Below are 26,619 nucleotides of genomic sequence, written 5' to 3'. Positions count from 1 at the left end.
CAATCTTTCGTAAACATGTCTACTGTAAATCAATTCGTCTCTGTAACGTTACACTGGAACAATCAGACATCAGGAAACAAGGATCTTTTCAGAGTTTAATTTCTTTCTGTGATGGGGCGAATGTATAGACAGGCACGGGCATCACATTTTACATCTTATATCCACAATACTAAACAAAATACAAGCAACAGAGCAAAAAAGAAATAAACCAGCTGAGACTTTAATTTAATGGACAAGTTCTAGTCCAATAAACAGTGAAGACACTTCATATTTGGGGCATCGAGGCTGATGGGTCACATGACAGGACAGTTTGGATTCACGTTAGGAAATGACTGATGTGAACAGAGCAAATCATGAACTGGTTTCAAATTACATTCAGGTCCTGTTTAAAAAAAGCACTAAACTTAAATATGAAGATGAAACAGTAAAAGACGCAGAAGATTCAGAGGATGATGACGACACAGGCTTTATCTTCACCTTATAGCTTTAAGCGAAAACAAAATGGCTCCCAACACTCGCTCCACTTCACCCCAGACCTCACTTTGTGATCTTCACACACTCACTTTCAGTTAAAAAAAGTAACACAAAGCGTGTTTACAACTTTGCAGGACAAAGAATGAAAAATAAAAAGTTGTCTGTACCGTTTGACTCGGATTCAATTTCAATTCCGTCGGAGCGATGACAACGTGACCGACGATGATCGACAGCCAGTTAAAGAAGCAGGTGATGGATGTCACACAGTGACAGTGTAAATGTAAAGACGCACACACGTTCTCTGTGTGCTCCGGCAAAAAGCTGGAGCTAGGCTGGCTAGCTAGCTTAGCATGTGAGCCACTAGAGCAACCAATGGAATGTGAAATGGGGAAGCATGGAAAGGAGGGGGGGGCAGTGTCAAGCACAGGCCACTGAAATCCCACACGTGGTCCAGTTTGGCACTTTAATGTATTAACGAGGACTGATCATACAAATAATAATAATAATAATAATAATAATAATAATAATAATAATCATCTTTTCTGCTGTGACTGGCGGCTCTTCTCTTTCCCGCTCCGTCTCCGATTGTCACGACACTGAGGGAAACTTTCAAAGCTTTTAGCCGGAACGTTACTTTTGCTTTTAGCTGCTCAGCCACTGATATGATAAAAGACCCGGTGTGATTACAGTACGTCATCAACTTCACCTCCCGCGGTGGATAAGTGTCGGTCGCCTCGGACAGAACAAGTCGCCTCAAGTAAATCAAGTAAACGACGACTCTATCCGATGAACAGAACGAGGATTCACATTCTGAATCAGCTGATTCTTGTAGAAAAAGATAAAGTATAAAGTTCTAACAATGATATGTCTCCTCTGGCTACGGATTGTTAAAACTAAAGCAATGATATCTGTAAAGACTAATTTATAAAAAGCTTTGGCAGCTGTTAGTTCAACTGTACAACAAAAAGGTTTATTAATTCCCAAAATATCTAATTCGACAATTAAACATTATTCAAAAGAAAACAGAGACAGTTGGAGGAGAGAAAGTAACACTGAGCCTGTCGGGTCATTCAGACGAACACTTCTCGATGTTGCTGCTGCAGCTTAAAGGAAACACCGAGCTGAAGGGTTTGTTCACGATGTTGTGGCACGTGAAGCTGAGCTGCTCCAGTGGCCGGGGCTTGGCACGTGGCGTGATGCCATCAACAGTTGGTAGTGATGAGAGGGACACACACCACAGATGTATGAGGACAGGGGACACAGCACAGGATGCAAAGAGACGACTACGACGACAACAAGCAGCAGGTGATGATGGAGCGGCGGCGAGCTGCCGGCCCGGGGGGGCTCGGGACCTGCACCACCTGGATCAGATTTACTGTTAAAGATTGAGTTTCCTGGTCGGAGTGCAGCTTCGCTCTTCTTTCATCTGGTCCTTGTTTTTCTTGTGCTGCACGGGGAGCAGACAGATTGGAGCTGACAGTGACGGTGGAGCAGAATGTAAACATCACTAAGCAGAGTCATGAGATGTGCGTGAACTACCGCTGGGATGGAAGCACGGTCCATGAACGAGACTCAAGCTGCATGCAAGACTCGGCAGCTACGATGCAGACAAAGCACGTGAAGGCCAAGAGGGGCAACGGTGAAACATCCAGCCCCCCCCCTCCCCTCCCCCTCTACTCTACTCTACTCTACAAGAAACCAAAATCAAAAACGATTTGGTCTTCGAAGATGGCGATGAGCAGCATGATGCCGAACCCGGTCAGCATGCCCAGGTTCTGCAGCACAAAGTGTCCCATCTGGCAGCGCTTGTGTTCCTCACTGTCCCCGTGGAGCATTTCTGGCAGCTGGGAGAGAGACAGTGTTAGTGGTTGGTTTCAGAGACACGCTTCGGCTACAGCCACACTACTACCTATTGGTTTGAACACGCGTCAACTCTAATACAGATACAGGTGGTGTCAGCACTTCCTGAGTTTTAACGTTGGAAACGCTGCCGGCTCCAGTTTAGTTTGGGACCTCTGGGGATGCGTTTTAGTCTGAACGAGCACAAACAGCCTGCAGGCCCAGTGTACGTGAGTGGTCATGTGATATCAAATATTTAAAATCAAACCAAGACGTAGTGCTATGGTTGTAGCCTTAGATTTAGAATCAGAGATCAGGAGAGGGAGAAGGGATTATGCTGATTGTCAACTTACCATATCCACCAGAGCCACGTAAAGGAACATGCCGGCTGTGATGGCGAAGATCCAGTTGGTGACATTGTGTGTGTACTGGCCCACCACGGTGCCGATCATCATGCCGAAGTAGGCCATGAGGGCGGACAGCAGATTGTAGAAGATGGCCTGCTTCACCGACATCCCGGCTTTCAGCAGCACGGCAAAGTCACCTGTCAGCCAGGACACACACACACACACACACACACACACAGACATTGAAAGACCATTAGAGCAATTTCCCTGTGTCCGTCTTATTTTGACATCGTCAGTCATGTCTCCAGCTTCTGTGTTTTCTTATGAATGTTTTTTTACGAGCTCTTTAAGCTGAAGTGTAAAGCTGCGCGGTGACGTGCACGTTGCCGAGAGGCTGTCGCACGTGATGAGGCCAACCTGCTCAAAACAAACTCTCCTCCACCCGTCTGCCACCGCTATCAGTCTTCAAGTAGGTGGAGATAAAAAACACACAGCCCAGGAGCTGCTCTTTAGAAGAAATATGTCTTTAACCCCCCCCCCCCCCTGATGCACTTATGATTACATATGCACGCCGAAGCCTCTCTACCCTCTTCAATCATTGCCGGGCCAAATGCGGGAAGAGGCCCAAGTCTCAGCGGAAACGCCCTGGATTTGGGAAGAAGGATGAATACTGAGAAGGGGGTGGCCTATATTTCCTGCGCCGTGTAACAAGCGGCCTCTTTTCCTCGCTAATTACCACAATGAATATATTACGGCTCGGCTCTCATCCATCAATCAAATCTGCAGAAAGAAGAGGGCGAAGTTAAGGAGAGACAGTCCGCACACATCCCACTTCAGTGCTCCTGCTTTTCCATCCTCCCCTCCTCTTCAACTCACTGTGACGTTTCCCTGCCTCCCCGGCTCCCCTCCTTCAGACACACCTGCCACCGCCTCATCTACCGCAATTAACACACACATCACTGCCAATTAGCTTCACTCCGGGTGGTTAAAGAAGCCTCATGATCATCAGCCCTGCCATCCAGCTGCCAGTCGGGGGACGGCTTTTGTGCTCAGGAGGAGACGAGAGGTGCACTTGTCAAACTCTTGGCAGGCGGCCCGACGGGGGTGAACGCATGACAACAAGCGCTCCTCAGAAATGGGCGCCGAATCAACAGGAAGTGTGAAATTATACAGAGGGAGGAAGAAAAGGGGCAGATCTTGTAAATCTTCGCATTTGCCGCCTGTGACGGGAATCATGCTGCGGTTTATCATCTGGAAAGTCGAGGACACTGGAGTATAAATAATGCTAAGGGACAAAAATGTTTAAATCAAAGCTCAGAGCTGATTAAAAACTCCTCGAAAATAAAGAGAATTAGAAGTTTTAACGCACCAGGAAAAACCCATGTTTCCCGTGACGCGGCTCGTCATCACCAGAGGGAGCAGCAGGCAAACCTAGGCTGTGATTCACCCGCTCACACTGGGCCCTTATCGACCCTTCTCTATGCATCATGCACACAAATGAGATCCGGAAACCGCGCCATGACGGGGCACATCATTAGTGATGATGTGCAATGGATGGCCCTGATGTCTGTTTCAGCACGAACTCACCACCTCCTCCTCGGACTAAGCACAGGCCGAGAAGCTGGAAACCAAACTGAATCAAACAGGAGCGTGCAGTCGGCCACTCTGACCGTATTGAACAGAGAGAGCCAGGTGCACCGACACACTGACAGGCCATTTGGCTGCTGTCGGACAAAAGCCATTAATCTGGCACAGCAGTGGTACATCCTTCCAGGGAGCAGAGAGGAGTGAGACTGTTGACAGAGTTTCTTCACAGGTTCCAGGGGACAGAATATCATGTGACACTGACTGATACAAGTTTCCAATGAGATGTAAGAAGAGCAGTTTTGGGGAAGATGGTATTTAGACATCGATAAACGTTATCAGGCGAGTGACTGAGCAGCCTTTGCACAACAGCTTGGTTCTTGTTGAATAGATGACGGGTGCAGCGTGTTCTGACTAAATGACTTGTTTTTCTCCACTCACCAAGTTCATGAGGTAATTCATGACAGAAAACAGCCACTGAAGTGCTGATGCCTCCGGTCAGGTTTGCACTGAACGCTGCACCTGAAGACACAAAGAGAAGGTGTTAAAAGAATCACTACAGATTTTCAGCCCCTATCATGAGCTAGGCTAACTGTCTGCTAGCTGTAGCTACATGAGTTCAAATGATATCAGGATTGTGTAGTGACTACACAATGTGTTGTGTTGTGATTGGTAGACTTGCAGTAACTGGGAGCTCACTCTACATGACCCACTGGCAATGGGGGGGTTACACACTACTTGATCTGCCCCATGGAGAAACCCCCAACTGGTCCACAAAGTACAATAACAAAACAAAGTTCGACTGATCCTCCCACTCTCCTGCCTCTTCAGGCTGGAGGATGTGAAACAGTTCAGAGTTTGTTATCCTGTCCGATTACAGACATGTGCAGTGTAGAAAACCAGGGGCCACCTCTCCACTACAAGAACCTTTACCAGCTTCAACCCGTCCTACTTTGGTCTGTGACTTGTGTATCTCGTCTGCAACTGGAAAATCAGGCTGACAATCATCTAGTGTGAACTAGGCTTTACAAAGAAAAACCAGAGCCGTATAAATCTTCTCAGCAAGACAGAAGACTATAAACTAGAAGATAAGTTCATGGAGATAAGATACAAACTCGTAAATTACCTATTGCCAGGCCGTCACTGAAGTTATGCATGCCATCGCCCATTATGACCATCCAGGCGATGCTGGCTATCCCAGCGTCCTTCATCTCCTGGTCCGAGTGGCAGTTCCCCCCATGAGAGTGGCCGTGGCCGTGTCTGTGACTGTGCTGCTTGGTCTTAGGTGCGTCCTCTTTGGCGGGGGACGGCTCGTCCTGTTGGGGGAGTGCGGGGGCCAGCGGCGTCTTGTTAGTGGGGGAGTCGGGGGGTTGGAACTCTGTGAGCTGTGTGTCGTTGTATCCGTTGTCACAGGACATGGCCGTGCTGTCCGGGTCTGGAGACAGGACACATGTTCCAGTTACAGCCACAGAGGATGAAGCAGTAGAAAACTAAATGACTAAACTCTTCTCACCTTCGCTGAGCGGCTTCAGGTGCAGCCACTCTGCATCCGAGCGCCGGTTCAGCTTGTGGTCTGACAGCTTCCTGCCAATCTTTCCCTCCTCGCTTGACTTCTTCAAGCTCTGTGAGCACAGATACACATTTCATGATCCATCCAGTCCAGTGGTATGTGAAACTAACTGCGAGGTTCAGCCTGGTCTGTTGTCTACAGCAGGGTGGCGCTCATCTTACCCGTTGGTCTTTGTAGACCTTGAACATGCCGAGGCAGTGTTCGATGATGAAGAGGAGGTAGATGCCGGCCAGCGCTGTCAGCCCCTTCCACACTCCATCGAATTCTGTGAGCATGTCCGTCTTGTCACTCGTCCGGGGCTCGCTGTGGTTGTGTTGTCCTTGAGACTGAAGAGAGAGGAACAGGGGACACAGACGACTATAAGACAGAAAACTTGAATATCATTTTATTTTAATGAGGAGAGTGCACAACTCAAAGTAATTGTACCAGAGATGGCTAGTTGCCTCTGTTGTCCATGAACCACAGGACATCAAACACACTACACTCCACATTGAAGTCCATCAGTGTGAGGCTAATAAAATCAGTATGATACACACCAGGAAGTCATTTGTGCTGCCAAAGCTTGAGGCTGGTTTCAAACACGGTAGAACTTCCTTGTGTCTAATGTTCTTCCCCAATCGTTAATTGAGAAAGCTATTTCACCAAAGGCAGTTTTTCTGAACTGCGGTACCCATCATGCTTTTAGTCCTGGCACTTTCAGGATAGACCAGATATCCTCTGAGAGGGGAGGGGGGATTAGGAATAATTATAAATATCAGGAATGTACAATGTAAAATTTGAAGTTAGGAAATGTAGGGAATTATCTCTGCGACAGCACGTTTTGGATTTGTTTATATCACGTCTCAAAATTTTTTTGCATCAGACAACTTACTAGTGCCAAGTGTTTAACATGTGTCAACAAGGAACATGTATCATCCACTCAACACTTTTCTGTTCTCTACGAGGATTTTTCTCAAATGGATTAAATTTAGAGATTTCTAAGGATTAAACTGCATCGAGTGGAGGCTGTCTTCAAACCTAGAAACACAGCTTTGACAACACCACCTTTATCAGGAGGACGTTTGGTTCTTTCAAAGAAAAAATCGATTTGTCTTTTTCTGTTGAACAATGCTTTTGGAAGCCGAAGCAGGACAACGATTTTATCGCTCTACTCGGACAGATCAAATTCCTGATGCCTCTTACCCCTGAGAGAAAGAACACAGAATAAAAGCGTGTAATAAGCAGGTGGGGGTGAAGCAGGCGATGGCTGATAGTCACTGAAATATAAGATGTGACATTCAGTGGTTTTCAACTTTGAAGAAAAAGATTTATTTCTTCGGACGATTCCTTTCTCTTAACTGGTAACTATCAAACTTTGATTTACACAAAGTTTTTGGAACTTTCTTTTAAAACTGTATTTTAAGCTTTCAGAAGTCATAGTTAAGGACTATTATTGTAAAACAAAAACTTTATACATACCAGCCCATATTTTTAGTTAACTTTAAAGTTCATATTATATTTCTGCTTAAAAAGGCTTTTCAAAATAAAACGATCTCGGTTAACTAGACTGTTTTGGCTCCATATCAGTTTTAAATCCCGTCCATACTTACCCCCAAAAACGCGTATCACTCTTTAACACCATGTGCAGGTGTAAACGGGAATTTTCACAGATTTTAGATTTTTTGTATCCATTGTATTGTGTTGTGTTGTGGCTGTACTCACATGGGGGAGCAGGTGAAGCAGGGCGTCGCCACTGAGCGTTCCCACTGCGAGCGCCACCAGGAAGGTGAGCAGGAACTTGAAGCAGCCTTGGTTGATGATGGGCACGAGCACCACGCCCAGCAGAGACAGCAGGCTGATGATGGTGATGGACACAAAGCCCCAGACCCAGACCATCACTGGGGACAGATCAAAGGATAAAGAAGAAGGGGGAGTTACAGGGTGTTTTGATGTCTTCACAGTCTCCAAAGTGTTTGCTCGTTGCTGGAACTGTTGGGTTTCTCTATAATTGTGTAAGTTCTCAACCTTGAGATCATAAAAGTAGTGATTTAATCAAATACTCTCACTGTTTGAGTCAGACAACTTCCCTGTTTAGAATAAAGACGACACCAACAGACGGAGCTTGATCGTTCCACTGCTTGCTAAAATAAGCTTTACTGTTCACACGTGAAGAAAACAATGCATCTGTGTGTCCTTGTGATGAGACATGACGCAGACAGGAAGAGACACGAAGTGACATTTCAGCAGAATCCCGCTCGTCTCATTTTTCATTCAAGGCTGCAGACACGAGACGTGAAGCAGAAGAGAAGAAATCAGAGAGGTACACCATCATTTAAACTGTCAGTTCGACTGTCAGGCCCGCGACGCGTTTCCAAACAGAGCCAGAGAAGAAAGTTTCAGATCCTTTCGTCACAGAGGACAAAAATGCTTAATGTAGTATGAAATTCAATGTTACAGCAGAGCTGCTGGTGTGTTTGCTGAAGTGACGCCGGGTCCTTCACCGCTGACATTCAGCTCGACTGTGAGACACCTACTGACTAAAACACAGCGTGCATGTAATTCACATCTTACAGGCAATTGACTTCTGTTTCTGGAGCATGTCACAACTCTGTAAAAATAACACTGAGTCAAACATTTGATCCTCACAGACGTAGCAGTTTGTTTTTTGGAGTCAAAGAGGGTTTGGAATATCTCACCGGAGACATTCCCAGAGTCCATGTGCTCTATGTTGAAGATCCACATTATACAACTACATTAGTTAGATATATTCCACCATTACTAGCAATACCTCTATCATTACAGTTGTTGTTGATGCTACCTTCATCTCTGTCAGTCACCCCTTTTGTATAAAAACTTTGATACCCCCCCATTAATGTATTTATCTATGAACATAAATATTGTTATTTTGTTGATGTGCTCTTTTACATGAGACATCTAGTGCACTTGTTTCTGTCCTGAGAGATGGATCCTGCAGGAGCTGCTGTCTTTGACGTTTCTACGTTTTTTTTCCCTATTAAAAGTTTTTTTGTAGTTTTTAATCACTCGAGTTGAATGTTAAGGGCATTGATTGAATGTTTTTTACTATTATTTCCCCAACTTGTCGACATAATGAACTACTTAGCACAAACAGAGCTTCACATAAACAAAATGACAAGAGCTTACACTTAGCCAGAGGGAATAATACCTAATAACAATAAAAAAAGACATTGGCAGACACACATCCACCCCAGGTGGTGTCGCTTGTGAAGAGATGATCTGTCTCCTGCCTGACAGAGCGGCCTTTAGAGACTGCATCAAGCTGTTTCTGTCCCATAACCCAGCTGTAGGGTTTAAAACAACAACACAGAAAACAGTCTCAGCAGTCAGGCAGCAGGAGGCTGGAGTTCCTCCTGGTTCTGGGGAAATGTTTAAAATTAGGAGATTTAAGCACTGATTACACAATCGTTTGTATGAAGCTTCTGGGAGGCTTGATCCCCAGAACCTCCTTACATGTGTCGTCTGAACCGGAAATCAGGATTTGTAACATGTTTTAAATTTGTGTATCTCTTCTAATTTATCCAGGCATTTTCTGTATTTTGTCTTCAAGTGCTTCATGTAGTTGCTGTTGGGGCGATTCCATCTTTAAGGCCCTTCCCACCCCACCTTGCCACTGTGCAGTACACAAAGAGTACAGAGCCTGATTTGAACCTGATGAACTATGGGAATTTAAACCATGTGGCACAACATTTTAACATCACCGACATCGTTCACATGGCCCATTGTTTATGGTGGTGGTTTAACAGAGTAAAGACTGTTGAATCTCTGTTGAATAGAACCTTTGCTGTAAAACTAAAGGTTTTACGTGACAAACTCCAGGAGCCTGTTAAGTGAAAGTTGATTGCGTGCCTTTCTTCTGGTGAGAGAGAGACATCATGACGAAGGGCAAAGTGGACGAGCCAAATTCATTTACTCACCACAGTTGGAAGTATCTTTAACAACTTTCACTTTCTCCTTTTACCGTTACAATCATTTTCAGTGCACCGTACAAAAGTAAAGATGCAACAGCTGACTGCTTTTTCCTATTTGTTGCATCAAGCGGAACACTGTCTAACCCTGAGAGGCGACTCCATCAGACAGACAGTACATCAGGTCCTTCACAGCGGCGCAGCTCATCTACTGCTCTGTCTCATTACCTTTATGCAGTCACGCTTTTGTGTGTGTGTGTGTGTGTGTGGGTAGGTGGGCAGGGGGTTGTGGCGCAGATATAGAATGCAGTGATCAGGGAACAGAAGAGTGGAGCAGAAGACCCGCTGGTCTGTGTCGTCTCTCCAATTACGCATTTCCTTTGAGCCACGGCAAAAAAATAAAATAAAAAGGTACCCTGGGTGTCGCTTATAGGCTCTCCTAATTGGCACAGCGTAAAAAAAGAGAGGGGTGTGGGGTCCAGAAGGAAAACAACTGCAAATATTCGAGCTCCCACATCGATGCCAGCAGGAGTTAAACGAGAGGCAGCTCAGCTGCGTGTGGCAGCGTCTGTGGTAGAGTCTTGGTGCACCAGTGCAGAGAATCCAGCGCCTTTAGTTATCCACTAATGAGGAGTCCTTCCTGCCCTTTTGACTTGTGCGTGCTGTCTTCCTCGTGGTCATTACCATTTTTATGACTGCTTTCAGCATACGCTCGATGCAGGTGTCTCCTGGGGGTCATGTGTGTTCAATAATTAAAGTTTTAACAGAGCCTCCATTTGTGGAATTCTTCCTATCTCACAGTTGGACTTTGGCCCCTCCTGCTCTGACAGTGTGATTCCAACCCAAGTGCAAAACTACACCTTATTTGCAGCGAGGATCATTTTTATGTCTTAAACAGAAAAGTCCATTCTTCTTCTACTAAAACTTTATTCAGGTTGTGCAGAAAATCTCATGACCCCACACCTGCCATGTTGTCCATTGTTTACAGTGACAGCTCCACAGCTTCTTAGCCACTTTGCATAACTTGAAAACTGAAAACTAAAATTCATTACACTGCAGGTGTAATAACGATTTAACAATGCATCAAGTGCAGCACGTTCAGATTGATTACGACACAGGTTCTCAATGAATTTTCACTGCAGGTGTGGAATGGTTTACACACAGAACCATAACACTCAAATGCTGCAGGCCCCCAAGATTCCCAGCCTGCTCTATGGTTGTGTCAGCTGATTTGATTTGTAGCGAGCTTTTATGGCCTTTGCGAACTTTATTTCATGACCTGTAGCTCATTAACTTTAAAACACTGTGATTTCATAATTTGCACTCTCATAAACCTGCAAACACTGTGAGGTCCCAGAGCAGCCTTAAACACTGACCTTCCTTCTTTACAGCTTACAGTTCATGTCTGGGTTTTCTCTGGGAGTCAGAGATGTGCAGAGCCAACAGGAAGGAAAAGAGATCATGGGGGAGGGGGGGTCTTTCTCCACAACATAAGTGATCTCTGAAAAAGTTATTATCCAATTTCCAAAATGGTTAGCACATGATAGAGCAACTTGCTCACTGCTGGATAACACAACAAGGGCACATATTGTCATAGAGAGTGAATGATTGATAGAGGGAATGGTTCTTATTCAGTGTCTATCACATGACAGACACCTCTCTCTCCTCAGGGGTGACCCACAACACATGCACACTAGTGCGGCTCAGCCAGGCTGACTTAGCCACACTGTTCCCTGCCGGGCTCATCTCCTGCTGAGTTGGCCAGTAGCTATATGCATAATGCTCATTATATGACCAGAGCCGAGAGCCATGCTGGTTTTTATTCAAGCTGAATGCATTTAACTGCAGTTAACCTTGAAGATCACACAGAAAACGTGGATGAGCAAAAGAGTGATCCACTCTGTAGATCAATGTGTGTATGGGTAAGTCACTTAGTCACAGACCACTCCTTTGGAAGACTGGTTACTTTCATTAGAGGATATGTACAAAGCCGAATTTCCTGAAAAAACAGATGTGGGTTTTGAGAAACCTCTGTGGGTTGAAAGAAATGTGACCGCAACTGAGATATTTCTGTAGTGCGGCTGCACCGTTCTTCACAATAGAACAAGTTATAAGGCTGTGTTTATAGTTTTGTGTCTATAAACCTTTTAATGCATCTCCTTATTCCCTCATGTTTCCTGTTTGTCCCCAGGTGTCTTCGTCTGTGTCTAGCTTCTTTCAGACTGAACTCTGGAATCCTCCACAGTTTCTTAGCAGGAGCCGTATGTGTGAACATGAATGTCTGAGGGAGGGCCTCTGGAATTTCTGTGGACTTTCTACCCCTGGGCCTTCCAGATCCCTGCTACTGACAACTGCTGATCAACTCAGACTCAACAAGCAGCTACAGTATTAAAACGCCAGCTCTTCATACCACTGGTTGGCAGCTCCATCCCTTCACTCCAGACTAAATAAAGTTCACCTGTAGCTCTATTTGGCCAGCCATGACTCCTGTATCTATAAATAAAAGTGAAATAACTGATAATGGTGTTGAAATACAAAATGCTGGGGACTAGACAGAAACTAGCTGTTATTTGTATCAGTGGACTTTTAATCACCTTATTTTTGTAAATTATATCAGTGTTAAAATGATTCTCTGAGAATTCACTGCCGCTCTGGATAATAGAAAATGGGGGGAGAGAAGTAATCCTCACCCACAGTCTTACGCATGTAGTGAAAATGAAATGAAATGAGAAAAGATGGAGACAACAACACTGAGAATTACCCGGGGAGGATGGTCACAGTCTTTGATTCACCTCCATTATTATCATTGCTATAAAATCTGGCTTGATTAGTTCAAATAAACCGTCCATTGTGCAGGTCTGCTAGTCCTCCCTAAAGGACCTCTAGGTTACAGACCCTGATAACATCGCTGTATCACAACACCACAACGGTTTTATGGTGAAGTCCCTGTGGTTTACCGCTCATGAAGACATTCGTTTCCTCGGGCCCAAAGCAGCAGATGAAGACAATGACTTACAGTTTAGTTTTCTTTTCACAAATTCTAATCCCTGTACATGTTTTTCATCAACTTGTTTCACTTTTAAATGGAATACATACAACATATTAAGGTTTTATGCTTCCATCCATCCTGTTATCTTTTGTTTTCTGGTACGGTAAGTGAGGTACACTCAGTCATGATGATATCACTGCATTACCAGGGTCTGACTACACTGCTCAGCCAGAACAAACATGCTGGGTATGTTTGCCTGTGCTTGGATTTGTCCTGCTTGCGCTCAAACCGTGCGGTTGCGCTTAGATATTTTGTTGCTTGGACTAATTTCTTGAGATGAGGGACAGATTCATTTGACCTATTCCCCTCAAAATCTATGTCATAAGACTAAACAGTGAGATCTCTGTATTACAAAACATAAACAGGCACAAACATCATGGACAACAATATTGCCAAAGATGACCCGTGAGTGTTTTTAAAGCACAATGATGTTATTATGCTTGGACATTAGATGGTGCAGTTACAAAGCTGCAGGCCCCTTCTTTGTCCTTACGAAAAAAATAAACCGATGCATAATGAGGATATTTGTTGCTTTTTTTTTCTGTCCTTCATATTCTCCAAGTAGAACGTCCTCACAGAAAAACAAAAGCGGACCCAGAACAACAACCTTACAGACATAGTTTTATCTGTCTGTTGGCTGTAACCCGATTTGGGTCTTAGCCCTTCATGAGGTCTCGACGGCTTCAGACTGGGCTCTTAAAAGTGTTTACACGTACGCTTATTGTTTGTCTGTTTCTACAAAATGTCTGTTCAGTCAAAACAGACAGGATCTATAAAATACTCGGCTCTTACCAGTACTGACGTTCTCCAAGGCTTCCTGCTCGACATCCATATGGTGGTAATGGCGGATACAAACGCGGCTATCAATCTGGTAGAGCAGGGCAGGACACAGGTAGGTGAACTGGCTGGGGGAGATTAGTGATTCGGGATTCAGGCCATAGTAGGTGAGGAGCTCCGTCAGGTTCAAACACTGGAGAAGGAAACGGAGGGTAAGTTATCAAGAGGGGAAAAACAACAATGACTGTAATTACTGGAATAATACAAAACTGGGAAAGACTTTGTGCTTTAAACACACAGTCCTGGATTTTGTTATTAATTTGTGCATAGACAGAAAAAACACGTTGCACACAACGAGGACTGAAGGTTTAAAGTATTCTTACCTCCTCATGCTGATGTAAAAATCCAGCTGAATGCCCAGGCAGGACGGGGGCTGGCAGAGTGGTGGTGACGTGCCCTCCTGGGGCTTCTCTCCTATGTTTATGAGAATGACTGTGTCCGTGTCCATGTTTGTGGTCATGGTCGTCAGATGGAGATTTGGAAGAAGAGGTTTTGTTTCGCCCACGCTGTCCTCTGACCCGCGCTGGATTCCTGGGCTTCTTGGTCTTGCTTCCTATTGGGGCAGGAGAGGTCTCCTGAGGGATTGGGGACGGCTCTGAGGGGACAGTGGGTAACTGCTCCTGGTCGATGAGAGAACTGTCAGTGACAGTCTGTGCTGGATGGGCACTATCACTGTGGTCATGTTCATGTGTACCGTGGTCATGTTCATGTGTACCATGGTCATGTGTACTGTGGTCATGATCACCGTGGTCATGATCACCGTGGTTATGTTCATGTGTACCATGGTCATGTTCACTATGAGGTTGAGAAGTTATGTCCTTGGGGTTCGACTGCACCTGTACCTGCTCATGTTTGTCATGTGCCACCTGATCATGGTTGTTTTCATGATCATGATCATGTGTGTCCTGCACATGTCCATCAGAATGTTTATGGTCACTATCCTTTACCTTGCTGTGATTATGATTATGTTCTGCATCATGTCTATGATTGTGGCCATGCTCATGTTTATGGTCATGCCCTGTAGGTGCACCAGCAGCTGGACTGGCAGCAGTGGTGTGCTGGCTGCACCCTGTGGTAGCCTCTGCCTTGTGCAGACGGTCTGGGCCAGGCTTGTGGTGTTGATGACCATGCCCGTGACCATGACCATGGTCTTCCTTGGGTGAATGCGTGTGAAGCCCCTCTTGTATATCCACCAAGTCAAGGTGGGCTACATGGTCATGACCCAGTTCCTCGTGATCTGCACCTACCACCTTCACTTCACCCAAACCCAGGCTAAAGAGCAGATTCTGAAATCCCTTGAAATCTAGCCGGTCCTTCTGGCCGTAGCGGCTGAACAGCTGCTGGATGTAGAAGCGCTGCTCTTCCTCTAGAGTGTCCCCTCTGGGACTCTTGGACTCTGGTGACACAGTGGATCCGCTCGTGTATGGAGCCTCAGAAATCTGCAGGTCGCTGTGGACGTGGTCATGGCCGTCTTGGGGATGTTCACTGTGCTGATGGCTGTGGCCTTCTCCGTGGCAGTGGTTGCACTGATGGAAGAGGAAGGTGAGCACACACAGGAAACAGAACTTGGTGTGCACGTGGACTCGCATTGTCCCCTCACTTCTGGGCCCCTGTGAAAACAGTACAGAGACAGCAAACAATTATCTACCACATAAGTGATAATTAAAAGTAAAGAGACAAGGACTGGTAATGCTCTGATCAAGTGTAGAGAGCAACCAATATCACAATATACAAATGGTAATAAATTTGGTGTTACAGATAGACAAAGCAACAGTCTAGTTCCCACAGACTCCATGTGGCGCTGCTGACCACAAGTGACGTTTACAGAAAATATAATTTATTATACAGGTAGGGAAATGAGAATAGGGTTTTCATATCTTAATACAAGAGTATCGTCTTTCAGTTTGAGAGCAGGACTTTGTTTTCATGATCAGATTGTTGCAAAATGACAAGACAGAGACGCTGCATGAGCCAAGCTGAAACGCATGGAAATCTGTCTAAGCAAACAAAATATCAGGCTACTATCTAACAATAAGCAAGCACACAGTTTAGAGCGAAAGCATTATCCAACTTGAACGTGAAATCAATAAGCCCTGCTCTGAAAGACAAAGAAAAGGAAAGAAGACAGGAAAAACCCTCATAGAGAGCCAACAATTTACTGTTGTGCATCAAATCAGAAAATTACCCTTTTATGTATAAACAACTCATTTAGTTCATTTTCTCTTCTTTGGTTGAACGACAGATTTTAACAAAAATAATAAAAATTATTAAATCATCTCAATGAAATCTTCCTCTAAAGTCTTTGAGTGCTTTAAGAACCCCACCTACCTCACATCTTGAGTGACTGTCCATTTAAATGCCTGAATAAAATCTAACCCTAACCCTTTTTAATTCAAACTATTTATTGATGGATTGATATATACTTTTTAATGCCCATTTAAAAAACAAATCAAGTTGTAATTTAGTTTAGTTATTCACAGATCAATAAATTCATGTTTAAACTAACTTATTAATGCATATTCAAATGTTTCCATGATACTTGTGATCCTACAGTTCATACTCACACAGTCACCTTTTCAACAAGTTAATCATTTAAAGTCCAACAATGGGTAAAAGAGGCGAGAAGTGGCTTTTAAGTGAACTTTATCTGAAGCAAGGATCATAAACAGGAACCATTGGTATCACTTTCATCAATCCTGATGTCATTAAATCAATGATCAACATCGGCCAGAAAAAAGACTAATCAGTGTTAATCAATGATGCATTGACACCTCAGTGTGAAAAGTATGAGCAAGAGTTAATTATGAAGAAACAAAGGGAGAATTAGGATAATCAACGAGCACATTGCACGTATAAAGAAAACATTAAAACCACCGAAGCTGCTACCTTTAGCTGAGAATAATAGAAAAACACTCCAGTGAGGATTGTTCAACAAACCGCTTGTTTTCCCTGCACTCTGAGAAAAAAGCCTGAAGCAGCAATACCATCGAAGTCAAATGATTCTCATAAGGTCTCTTGTGAGGCTCCTGGGCAGCTGATGTATAAGGGGCGGGGATAAAGAGGAGTGAAGATGGGTCAGAGGAAGAATGCTACTGGATAATGTTTGGATGATGCACAGCAGGGACCACACACACAGACACACATCCAGGTCTCGGTCATTGGCAGCCAGCTTGTTAGCAAAGTTTTACTGGATTTAAAGCATGCATTTGTGCAGTCCACAAATACAAGATGAGATTAGAAACGAAGTGGGTGATCCTTCTCAGAGCTGTCGAGGCTGATAACAACGGACTCTACACTGTAGGGTTGTGTGTCAGTAAAGAAGACAAAAAAACAACCACAGCCTATTCTGTCTGAATACCAACAAGAACCATGAAAACTAAAACTTGAGAGGAAAGGAAACACAAAATAAAGCCGAGATTACCTAAATAATATTCGACAAGAGGCTTGTAGGTAATAAACAAAGTTACAACACACATGCACTCTCTGACGAAACCAAAGTTATACTGTTTTATGCAACTTATAGAAATAGCTAAGACAAAGCCCTCGTTGATTTCCTAGAGCCTTAAACAATGGCCCTTCAACATCGATGGCTTAATATTCAACGGCTATAAGCTTGTTAGAGTTCCTTCTCCCCATAGAACAAGATCAAGCGCTTTAGTTAAAGAGTTTGTCAATATTTTAGCACACTTTTTGTCAAAGTCCAAATCCAGACAATAAATATCGGTGTTGCTTTATATTATAGCAACACCGATATTATCAAATTATATTAAATAAAATAAGAAAGCAAGATCCAAAAGGGTACTCTCACAATGAGTCATCCAGGTGATAAACCATGCCGTACAATGCAACATTTTCAAAAGGCCCTAAATAGCACAATAAAAATAACTTGCTCATTCTCATCGAAAATTCAGAAAGTGAATCAGCCTACTTACCACGGTGTGATCCTCAATGAGCGATGTGTGAAATTAAGATTAGCCTAGGAGTTGTGACTCTACGCTGCAGACGTTAAGTGTGGTTTCAAGCTGACTTCACGGCTGTCGGCAAGACAGTGTTTATAAACATGAGGCAGCAGTGACCTATGAACCTCCCAGCAGATAGGTTGGTGCAAAACCGGGACCTATTTTTAAGAGCACACCCTCTGAGCGGCAACAAAGCTCACTGTGTTTTCCTGATTGGAATCTCTTGCAGTGCTGGCTGGGCCTTTGAGGGAAACATGAGAATCTCCCTACAGTGCGAGAGTATAATGTGTGTTACACAAACAGCAATCTAAAAAGTAAGCAGTGCATATTCATTATAAGCGAAGCCAATTTTAATTTTCTCTGAGAATTCATTTAAGATGTGTTGCTGTCGAACTTGTTGTTTATTTGAATGAAGAAAATGGCAAATTAGGCTGATTTAGCCTGAATTGTGTATAGTGTAAATACAATTTGTTTCAACACCAGGAAAATAAAGAATCCTAACGTGATAGTCGCAAGTACATTAATGTACTAACGACCGGAACACTTTTTCTCCTGCCTGGCCTTCCAGCTCTGGTGCTACTGTGTGTGGGAGTTTTACAACTCTTCTGAGACATGCACTATGAAAAAATATTGAAGAGAAGTTAAATTCAGGCTCATCCATAAACTTCAGTCTACATTACTCTATTGACACGACAAACGTTGTAAGACATAAGAGATGTGACAATTTCTTTGTCAATATGGAAGGTACATGAAATTAGGTTTCTGGCATCTTAATTCTTAATTGTTCTTCTTTACCCTACATTTTTGTTTGAACACTCCAGGGATGTGTTTGTTTGGAAACACTAACAGAGACATTCACAACCGCTTGCTGATTGGGTCTTTTCGGTCATGACATAGCCTTTGCTGATTTATCACATGACCCCCTTCAGAAAGAAAGCAACCAGGATAATCCTTGGCTACCAGTGTAGAACGCACGATGGATAATCAATAGATAAATCTGCAGCGTAGGATGCAAAGAAACTTCTTGGTACTTAGTTTGAACACGGATTTACACTAGACAGTTCGAATAAGCTTTTTAGATTAAAAAACACTTCCTGAACGAAAACATAGTAGTATGGATGGTAGCCTGATTGTTTCATATTGATGCTGCTGCTGGAACACCAGCCCAGAGCCTGAAACGTGCAGATATAGAGATGTCTGGTACTATTTCAAAGAGGAATTTGTCAGATTAATCACTAGAACTACATCAAAGCGTGTTGCTTTTTAATTCATTCATGAGCTCATACTGTGCAGGGTTTCTTCCAGGAAATTGGTCTGCATAGGTGGTGAAGCCCTGAGGGTCAGTCTTTATTTTAGGCTGAGCTGTTCACCTTCATTCACTGAGGGGAACCCCCGCTGAGCAGTGATTACTCATCTGCATGATGTGTATATACAATTTTAAAACGGAAACGAAAACTGCCCAAATTATTTAACTCTACACTTTCATGTACTTTAGAACTCTGGACCTATCACTTTAAAGCTCAGTGTGTAATTGTCTGCCACTAAGGGTCTGTCATTCATGACAGCGCTTGTTGTGAACCAGTCAGTTACTCCCAGTTAAAATGCCTTCAGTGTAAATCAGTCAGGAGGTTTTTATCAAGACCTAGAAGAAAATTAAAGCGCCAGAGTTGGTGCAGTTAATAATACGATACTGATGACAAAATTCAATAGTAACATATTGTTCCAGCAGGACTGTTTTCACCCTCCTCTGAGGTTTTGTGTTGTCATCTTCCAGCACTGCGATACCAACTTACAATGAATGAACCTGAGCTGCCAGAGCTGCTCATCGAGTCAGTAGATAAGTTTGTCTTAGCAGACGAACATGCCTATTCTCCTCTCTTGAATATTTCCACTTGAAACCTTGAGATGTAACCTTGAACACTCAAGGTTGTTTTGAATATTTCCCACATGGCTCGGATGTAAATGTATGTGTGATACTGTGATGGAGTGAGGATAAGTCTTTCTTGTGGGAAATGTTTATGCATAAATCCTAGCGTGTGAGGCTTATTCCTTTATTTCCCCATTGATGTTCTTTACAAAATATCCTGTTTCATGTAAGTCTGCAGGGACACTGGTGCATTCAAACTAATGCGGTCTCGAAAAAGTGTTGTTATAACTACTTCTGATCGGAAGCACATTAAAAAGCCCACATTGATAAGATAAATAAACCAAATTTTAATGACCTTTTTAAGGATTACTGATCTTAAAGTCTCCAGCTACATCTAGCACATGATCATGAATGCTTTATGTAATTAAGTCGACCAGCTGGAAAAGTTAATTCAAAAATCACATTTCTGTAAATTCTGAAACCTGTTTCAATAGATAGCTTCTCACCTCAAAAATATTTCCCCTGTCTTTTCCCATGTTGTTGATGACGGCAGGAATCTTGTTATTTCTCAGAGGGGGAAAAAAAGTCTTGACCTTAAGCCGCTTCATATGATTCTCACACGACCACACACATCCACCTTATCTCTGTATCAAGCCAGTGTCTGGAAGGAAACGGAGAGAGCAATGAAGCAACGACACATCTATTCTGGTATTCAAGAAACGACTGTTTACAGTTACAAAACAAGTAGGGCATACATAATTTAGGTGTTTTGTTTTTGCCTCTGATTCTGATCCGATATTACTGTTTCTTATAAAAGAACGCACAATGCATTCTCAGCCTTGAATTAGATTTTCGCAAAAATGTACCTCTGGGTTCAAACTCATGTCTGAAATTAAATAAAGAGGCAATGGCTGGCAGAGAACATATTAAGTTTCATTTGAATCTTGTGCTACTGTCTACATTTGAAAAATGACCAAAGGGGTGGAGCTATGAAAGATGAATGTAAAAAGTGTTTTTCATTAATCATTATCTAGCCTGTGGCAGCCGATCATATTCTTCCTGCCACAGATTCATAATGAACCAAGAAACTCTTTCACACTTCTCTTAAGAGATCTCTACATTGGTGTGTGCAGTGCGATTTGCAGCGCTATAGGATTGTTCACTTCGTCACGCTACAACGGGCCTGTGCTACCTTGAGCTACTTCGTGCTAGCACTGTGGTTCAAAATGTTTTTGCTGTCCATGCAGACAGTCAGACGCATAGTTTCAGCTGCAGTTGTGGCATCAAGGCAGTTCTGTCTCTCACACGAGAAGTTATCTTTCAATCTTTAGCCTGCGCACCTTTCACATGGAATCTGTATTTTGTACGCATGTGTGTGCAACATATTACCGCAGTTCATTTTTAGTGACCAGCAGTACACAAAAACTACTTGACAGATTACCAAGGAATTTGTTGGTAGAAACCTTCGAAAACAGATCTTCCGAAACGGGTGGATCCCACAATTTGTAAATAATTTTCTTTAACATTGAGAGATAGGGTTTCTACGAAAAAATCATGTAAACTTGGACAGTTGCCCCCCCCCGCTACAAGTATTTTATCACAACTTAAAAGACAAGACAGAAATTTGTAAGTGGTTTCCTTAGCGTCATAATATCATAAGCTCTTGAAACAAATCTTCAAAAGAAAAGGCAGTTTCCCAGGACCTGTGCTGGCTACATCACATAGTATTAAGCTTCCATTTTTTGATCCATACCCTTAAAGCCAGGGAGATACAGAACCAAGAGTTTGCAGTAAGGGCGGCATCAGAATGCAATTTTGTTCTTGAGATGGAGAAATAAAAACGTGTCAGAGTGGGGGTTTCTTAGTAAGGCCTGAGGCAGGAGACAGTGCAGATGTCAGTCGCCACATGGACCCAACTCACAGCAGATGGTAACGGAATTTTGGAGGATAATAATCTGCTCATGAGACGCAGGAAAGTTTGACAGAAGTGACGTCAATGAGTTCAAGTCGCACGTGATAACAGCCTGTGAACTGTATTCATCTAACCTATCACTTATTCTTATAAGCACTTATTCGAGACGTTACAGCACTGACGGAAATATGAAATCAATCCAGCTTAGACTCTCCACAAGACGCACAAGCAAGTAATTGCTGTGTGTTTGGAGGCATTGTGCTTTTGTCACAACAGACAATTAACTGCTACTGCTGCAAAACACTCAAATGAAAAATAACACCACAGTAATAAAGGTAGTGATTTTGACAGGTCACAAGCAGCTATTCTGTGCAATTTGTCATTACAGCTCTCCGACAAATCTCCTGACTCAAGTACACAGCATATCCCCACTAACGTTGAAAATCTTTATCTTTAACCTGTTCACCAGACGTTATTTAACAAGCACTCAACTCGGGGGGTAGGTGAGGACATATGTTTCAATATCAACAGCTCCAACACACTTGTCATCGACCGAATTAGAGAACAAACTAATGACCAAGAAATGTCTAAGCAATCTCTGTGGGTCATGCATATGTCCAGCTTCCCCAGATAGACGTTAATGTCCATGAGGCTATCTTAAGTGCGCTGTGTGAGTAAAACTAATTTACAGAGGAAACAAGGCTGACACCACAAACACCCTGCACCCTCTGTGATAAATTAAGAAATGGGATACCATGACACATGCAGGTGCAAATAAAACCAAAGTACACAGGCTGCAACTTCCCTTATCATCACAGTCAAACAGCCCTGCATACAACAAGAGATGCAAACGTAACAAGTTCAGGTTTTTGTAGGTTGAAGCCACGCAATCATTTATTCAATGTTGCTGATGGAAGATGCCAAATATAATATAGTGCCCAGTTCCTCTGGAGCTGCATCACAAAACAGCAAGCGATGGCTGTGGTGGGACGCAGGTGCATGACTGATGCTCTGTGGCCTGGAAGCACGTTCATCATAGTGCGAAAAACAGTGTAGGACCGCAAGGCCAAACATGACCCAGACACGTAAACAGAACAATCAGTATGACACTGGGCAACATGTCACACAGATGACTCCTCGGAAAAAAGGATGAAGCTTACCTCAGACAGACACAGCCTACAAAAGAGCAGGAGTTCACGCCAATTCAAAGTGTTCACGGCAGCACTGACAGAAGGAACAGGTTGACTGTTTTGAGGATTTTTTTAGCCCAGTGACTTAACTAATTTGTACAGGGTGGAGGGGGGGGGTTAAAGGGAGGGAATGTGTGTGTGTGGCTGTCCCTGCATGTTAAGCAGTCAGGGAGCTGTGTCTAAGATCATCCACCTGACCAGCTTCTCATGGGGTGTGTGTGTCTACGTGAGAACTATTGGTGGGACATTCTTCTCATTTTAGTAATATTGCCTTGATGTACATCTGAGTAAAATGTACCAATACCACACCTGTTTTCTCCCTAATGTTCTTATTCTTTAAAAAAGTGGAATGTCCTTTAAAAAAACAAAACACCCACTCTTAAGCTTATAGTAAAATTTAAAAATCACTTTATCTGCCCAATGTCACCACAGATTTGCAGACTTAACCTGACATAAAGAAGTATATACTCTGATCTTAAACATCAGTGGGAATATATTTGAGCAAAAAAACTGTTGTCTGCTATATACAGTACAAAAAGCAGTGATTCAACTTGTTCCTCTTTAATTTACCCAATATTTGTTTTAAAAAAAAAAGGCGAGATTATTCAAGGGAGCAGGAGTATGTTAGATAACATCATTGGGCTAGTGGTGAGTTAAGGGGTAATAGCAGCTGTGTGTGACATCAGATGTTCACAGTCAAAGTGATGCAGCTGCAGCAATTTGAAAGCAGAAAGAACTGTTGGCTTTTGAAATACTGATCTTAACCACAATAACATGTCTCAACTTTGCTCTTAAGCAAACTGCTGCTTTCGCTAGTTTTTGTTCTCCCCAAGACAAGAAAGGCTTGAGCGCTCAAGCGAGTTACTGAACCAAAGTTAAACAATTATTCTCATATAACACAACAGTGGTTGAGGTTTTGAACAACAGTGTGTATTTTTGCCTAATTGCAATAATTAGAAAAGTTAGTTCCCCAATTTTTTAAAAACATGTGAACACCACAACACCAAATCTTTAAGTCTCCAGATAATGGTCGATATGACTATCGAAAAAACATAAATGTGAGAAGGACAGCCTTATGTAACTGTTCAAAATGCCATGTCAGCATGAAGAGCTGCAGTGTGGGAACAGTGTTCATGGAGCAGATTGTGGACATAGTGAGCACTAAATCAAACACATCAGCCTGGCTTAGGTTTACAGTATTCATATACAAAATTTGCAGCTGGATGCAACTGTGGCCGTCACTGAGTGTTGGAACTGTGCAGTTAAAAGTGTTTATTTATATATCTTTTTAATTATTACAAAGCTCCAATAGAATACATGTTTACTCTTTAAAGAAAGATGAAGTGCAAATCTACTTTTGGACTGATTTTTAAATGCAAGAAATAATTTTGGCCTGAATAACTCCCACTCTGAAGAGCGGCTCTGCAGCTTTTTAGCAACATCGTAATATTCAAATTAGAGGTTACACATTAATTTCAGTACACAAATTGCCACAGGTCATTTAAGCAAATTATAATACAAGACGGATCTTACATAAAAAAGTGGCATATTCATAAACATAGAGGCTGTGAATAATATTTAGCCCTACAAGAGAAGTAATCTAGAGTTTGTGTCATCACATAAGTGTTTGGGAGGTCATTTGATTTTAGCACCAGTGTGGTTCTTTATAATTTCCATGATAGACCCGATGCAACACATAATTAAAAAAAACCTCCACCTTCTGTCCAGATACAAGAGCCTCCAGGTCAGGATATGACCATCGTAATCATGTTTGCTAACTTTGTGTCCTACTATTATTCCAATAAAAAAACATCGCCTTATGTAAACAGTTACGTACACGAGCCTACGGGTTGTGTCCACATACATGAGCCGACTTTAGATGCTGGGCAAGTAAAGCTGAAACTTAAACACAGCAAGTGTTCTAGCCCCTCCCTGCAACTCCCTCATACAACTGTACTCATCTTAGGAACTATCAATGCGTTTCCCACACCACAAAGCCAACGCTTACTTATTTAGCACTGAAATCAATTTAATGTGCACAATGCCAGGATGGAGGTCTCTACAAAATAAGTTTTGGCTATGCTTTCAAGCTGTTTATGGCAATCATAAAGTAAAATTGTATACTGTATGTCGCAGAAGTAAACAGGGTCTGATTATGCAGCTTAATGCACCAGAATGTCCGAACTTATTATGTAAAAAGATCCCCACAACCCTCCAAACACAACTTGTGTATTGTTCAGCAGAATAGAAGACTTGCATTTCTCATGGCGCAGGTTTCTGTGCATACATGACATAAAAGCATTTTCATTTTCTGCAGATTATTAGGTGCAAACACTGAATCTAATCTTTCAGGCCCATCCCTCTAATCCTGAAGGTGTAACATGTGTTTGTCCTGTGTAGTTGACTTAGGTTTATGAAGAGGGACAGATAAGCAGGGTGTCCCTCACTGAAAACAAGCACTGGCCCTCCCAACAAATGAAAGACTGCTTTATTTAATCATTTTAGATCAATTGTATTTTTAACCTGTTAACCAGTGTTTTTGATGAACTCTTGCATAACTAGTTGGATGGGATGTGTTCAAGCTCTACCTGGCACAATTAAGTCTTAATATGTTTATATAGGTTTCTGCCTCCTGCAGCTTCAACCACTGGAAAACTCTTTGGAAACTGGGTGAGAATCACCTGACATATTGATTTCAAAACGTTTACACGGGCCAGAAATCCCACTATTGGTGTGGCTGTATCAGTTAGTTAGCTTGTGAACTGGAAGGAGTTATTAACCATTTTAGACAAGACTCAAATAAAGTTACTATAACTGTTAACTTTGAATCAGATGAGGTTAGTCTTGCATCCCAATGTATTCAGGTGCACCTCAAAAAATACAAATATAATGGAAAAGTTGGCTTTGATAAACAAAGCCAACTTTTCCATTATATTAGTATTTTTCGCAATATATTCCCAAAAGTTAGTTTCATATAATAGCATGGTCAACAAACTAGTTGGTAGTAGTTTTGGCACTGTGTATTATTAATGTGCTTGACTGGTCAGACAACTCACCTGACTCCCATAGAGAATCCCTAGAATATTGTCAACAGGAAGAAGAGAAACACCCAACCCAACATCGTTTATGAGTCCCACTTATAAACGATCCCACGTATGTGAACGTGTTGCACCTGCACTTCATTTCTCCACAGCCTGACACCATCAGTTCACAGACAAACACATGGAGGAGAGTATGAGGAGACGTCCGGGGAAGGAATTTAAATGTACCGCTTTATGAAAATACCATTAAACTATCAAAAAATCTGATTAATGAAAATGTTATGAGGATGACTCGTTGGTCTGCATGAAGATGCTTGTAATGCAACGCCAACAACTCATCATGAAGCTCATCACCAGTCAACCGGTTATCCTGATGCAACTACACTAGTGTGTGAACAGGGGTATTGATCATCAGGTGGGGGGTGTGGTAGAGAACACGAGCACAGATTGCCTCGTTGCTGATTAACGCAGGAGAAGGCAGCACGTGGTGGGCAACTAACAGCGGGCGAGCCCTCCGCCGCCGCTCCTCGTGACACAACCCGCAGCTCATCACACGTGTCGGGTGTCACGGTGCCCCGGTGTCCACGAGCAAAGTACCGGGGGGATCCGCACCGACACGACCGTTCAAACCCCAGTACATCCCCACCCACTCCCCAGTTTGATTTAGTCCGTGTCGCCCCTCTCTCCCACAGGCTAACTTGCTAGCCTGCTAACGAACGGAACAACCCCAGCCCGGCTAGCGCTCAGCTAGCGCGACTCAATAGGGAATTAGCTTCTTCCGCCAACAAAGAGCAACGCTGTCATATAGTGTCTGACAAGCCGCGGGCAGCGTCCTCTGCGGCGGCCGAAGACACCGACACGTCGCGGGGTGACGCCGCCCGGGTCCATGTTGTGGGAGTGAATGAAACCGAACGGGTTTTTTTTATATAGTTACCTCACTCGAGTGCCGTGTGCATCTCCTCTCCGCTCGGTACCAAAAAAAAAAGATGCAGTCTGATTTACGCCAACGCACGAGGAGCCAGTTATT

The 26,619-nt window shown here is 43.2% G+C and overlaps 1 protein-coding gene across 3 annotated transcripts; it reads right to left on the bottom strand.

Moving 5' to 3' along the window:
- Window positions 1-82: 82 nt before the first annotated feature.
- On the bottom strand, window positions 83-26,619 carry slc39a10 (solute carrier family 39 member 10). 3 transcript variants are annotated; one of them, XM_062402599.1, is made up of 11 exons: window positions 26,527-26,619; window positions 19,956-20,110; window positions 13,947-15,233; window positions 13,579-13,756; window positions 7,516-7,691; window positions 5,976-6,140; window positions 5,758-5,866; window positions 5,371-5,679; window positions 4,686-4,766; window positions 2,667-2,857; window positions 83-2,318 (listed from the first exon to the last, which is right to left on the bottom strand). In XM_062402599.1, the coding sequence occupies exons 2-11, from the start codon at window positions 20,055-20,057 to the stop codon at window positions 2,163-2,165; spliced, it is 2,754 nt and encodes a 917-aa protein (XP_062258583.1). In that variant the 5' UTR covers window positions 20,058-20,110; window positions 26,527-26,619; the 3' UTR covers window positions 83-2,162. The 3 variants fall into 3 exon arrangements, with proteins under 3 accessions (XP_062258583.1, XP_062258581.1, XP_062258584.1); XM_062402597.1 differs by lacking the exon at window positions 26,527-26,619 and adding an exon at window positions 25,608-25,916; XM_062402600.1 differs by lacking the exon at window positions 19,956-20,110 and having other exon boundaries at window positions 26,527-26,585.

Source organism: Platichthys flesus, chromosome 13 (genome assembly GCF_949316205.1).
Source record: "Platichthys flesus chromosome 13, fPlaFle2.1, whole genome shotgun sequence".
Lineage (NCBI taxonomy): Eukaryota > Metazoa > Chordata > Actinopteri > Pleuronectiformes > Pleuronectidae > Platichthys > Platichthys flesus.
This window is presented reverse-complemented; position numbering and strand designations above follow the sequence as displayed.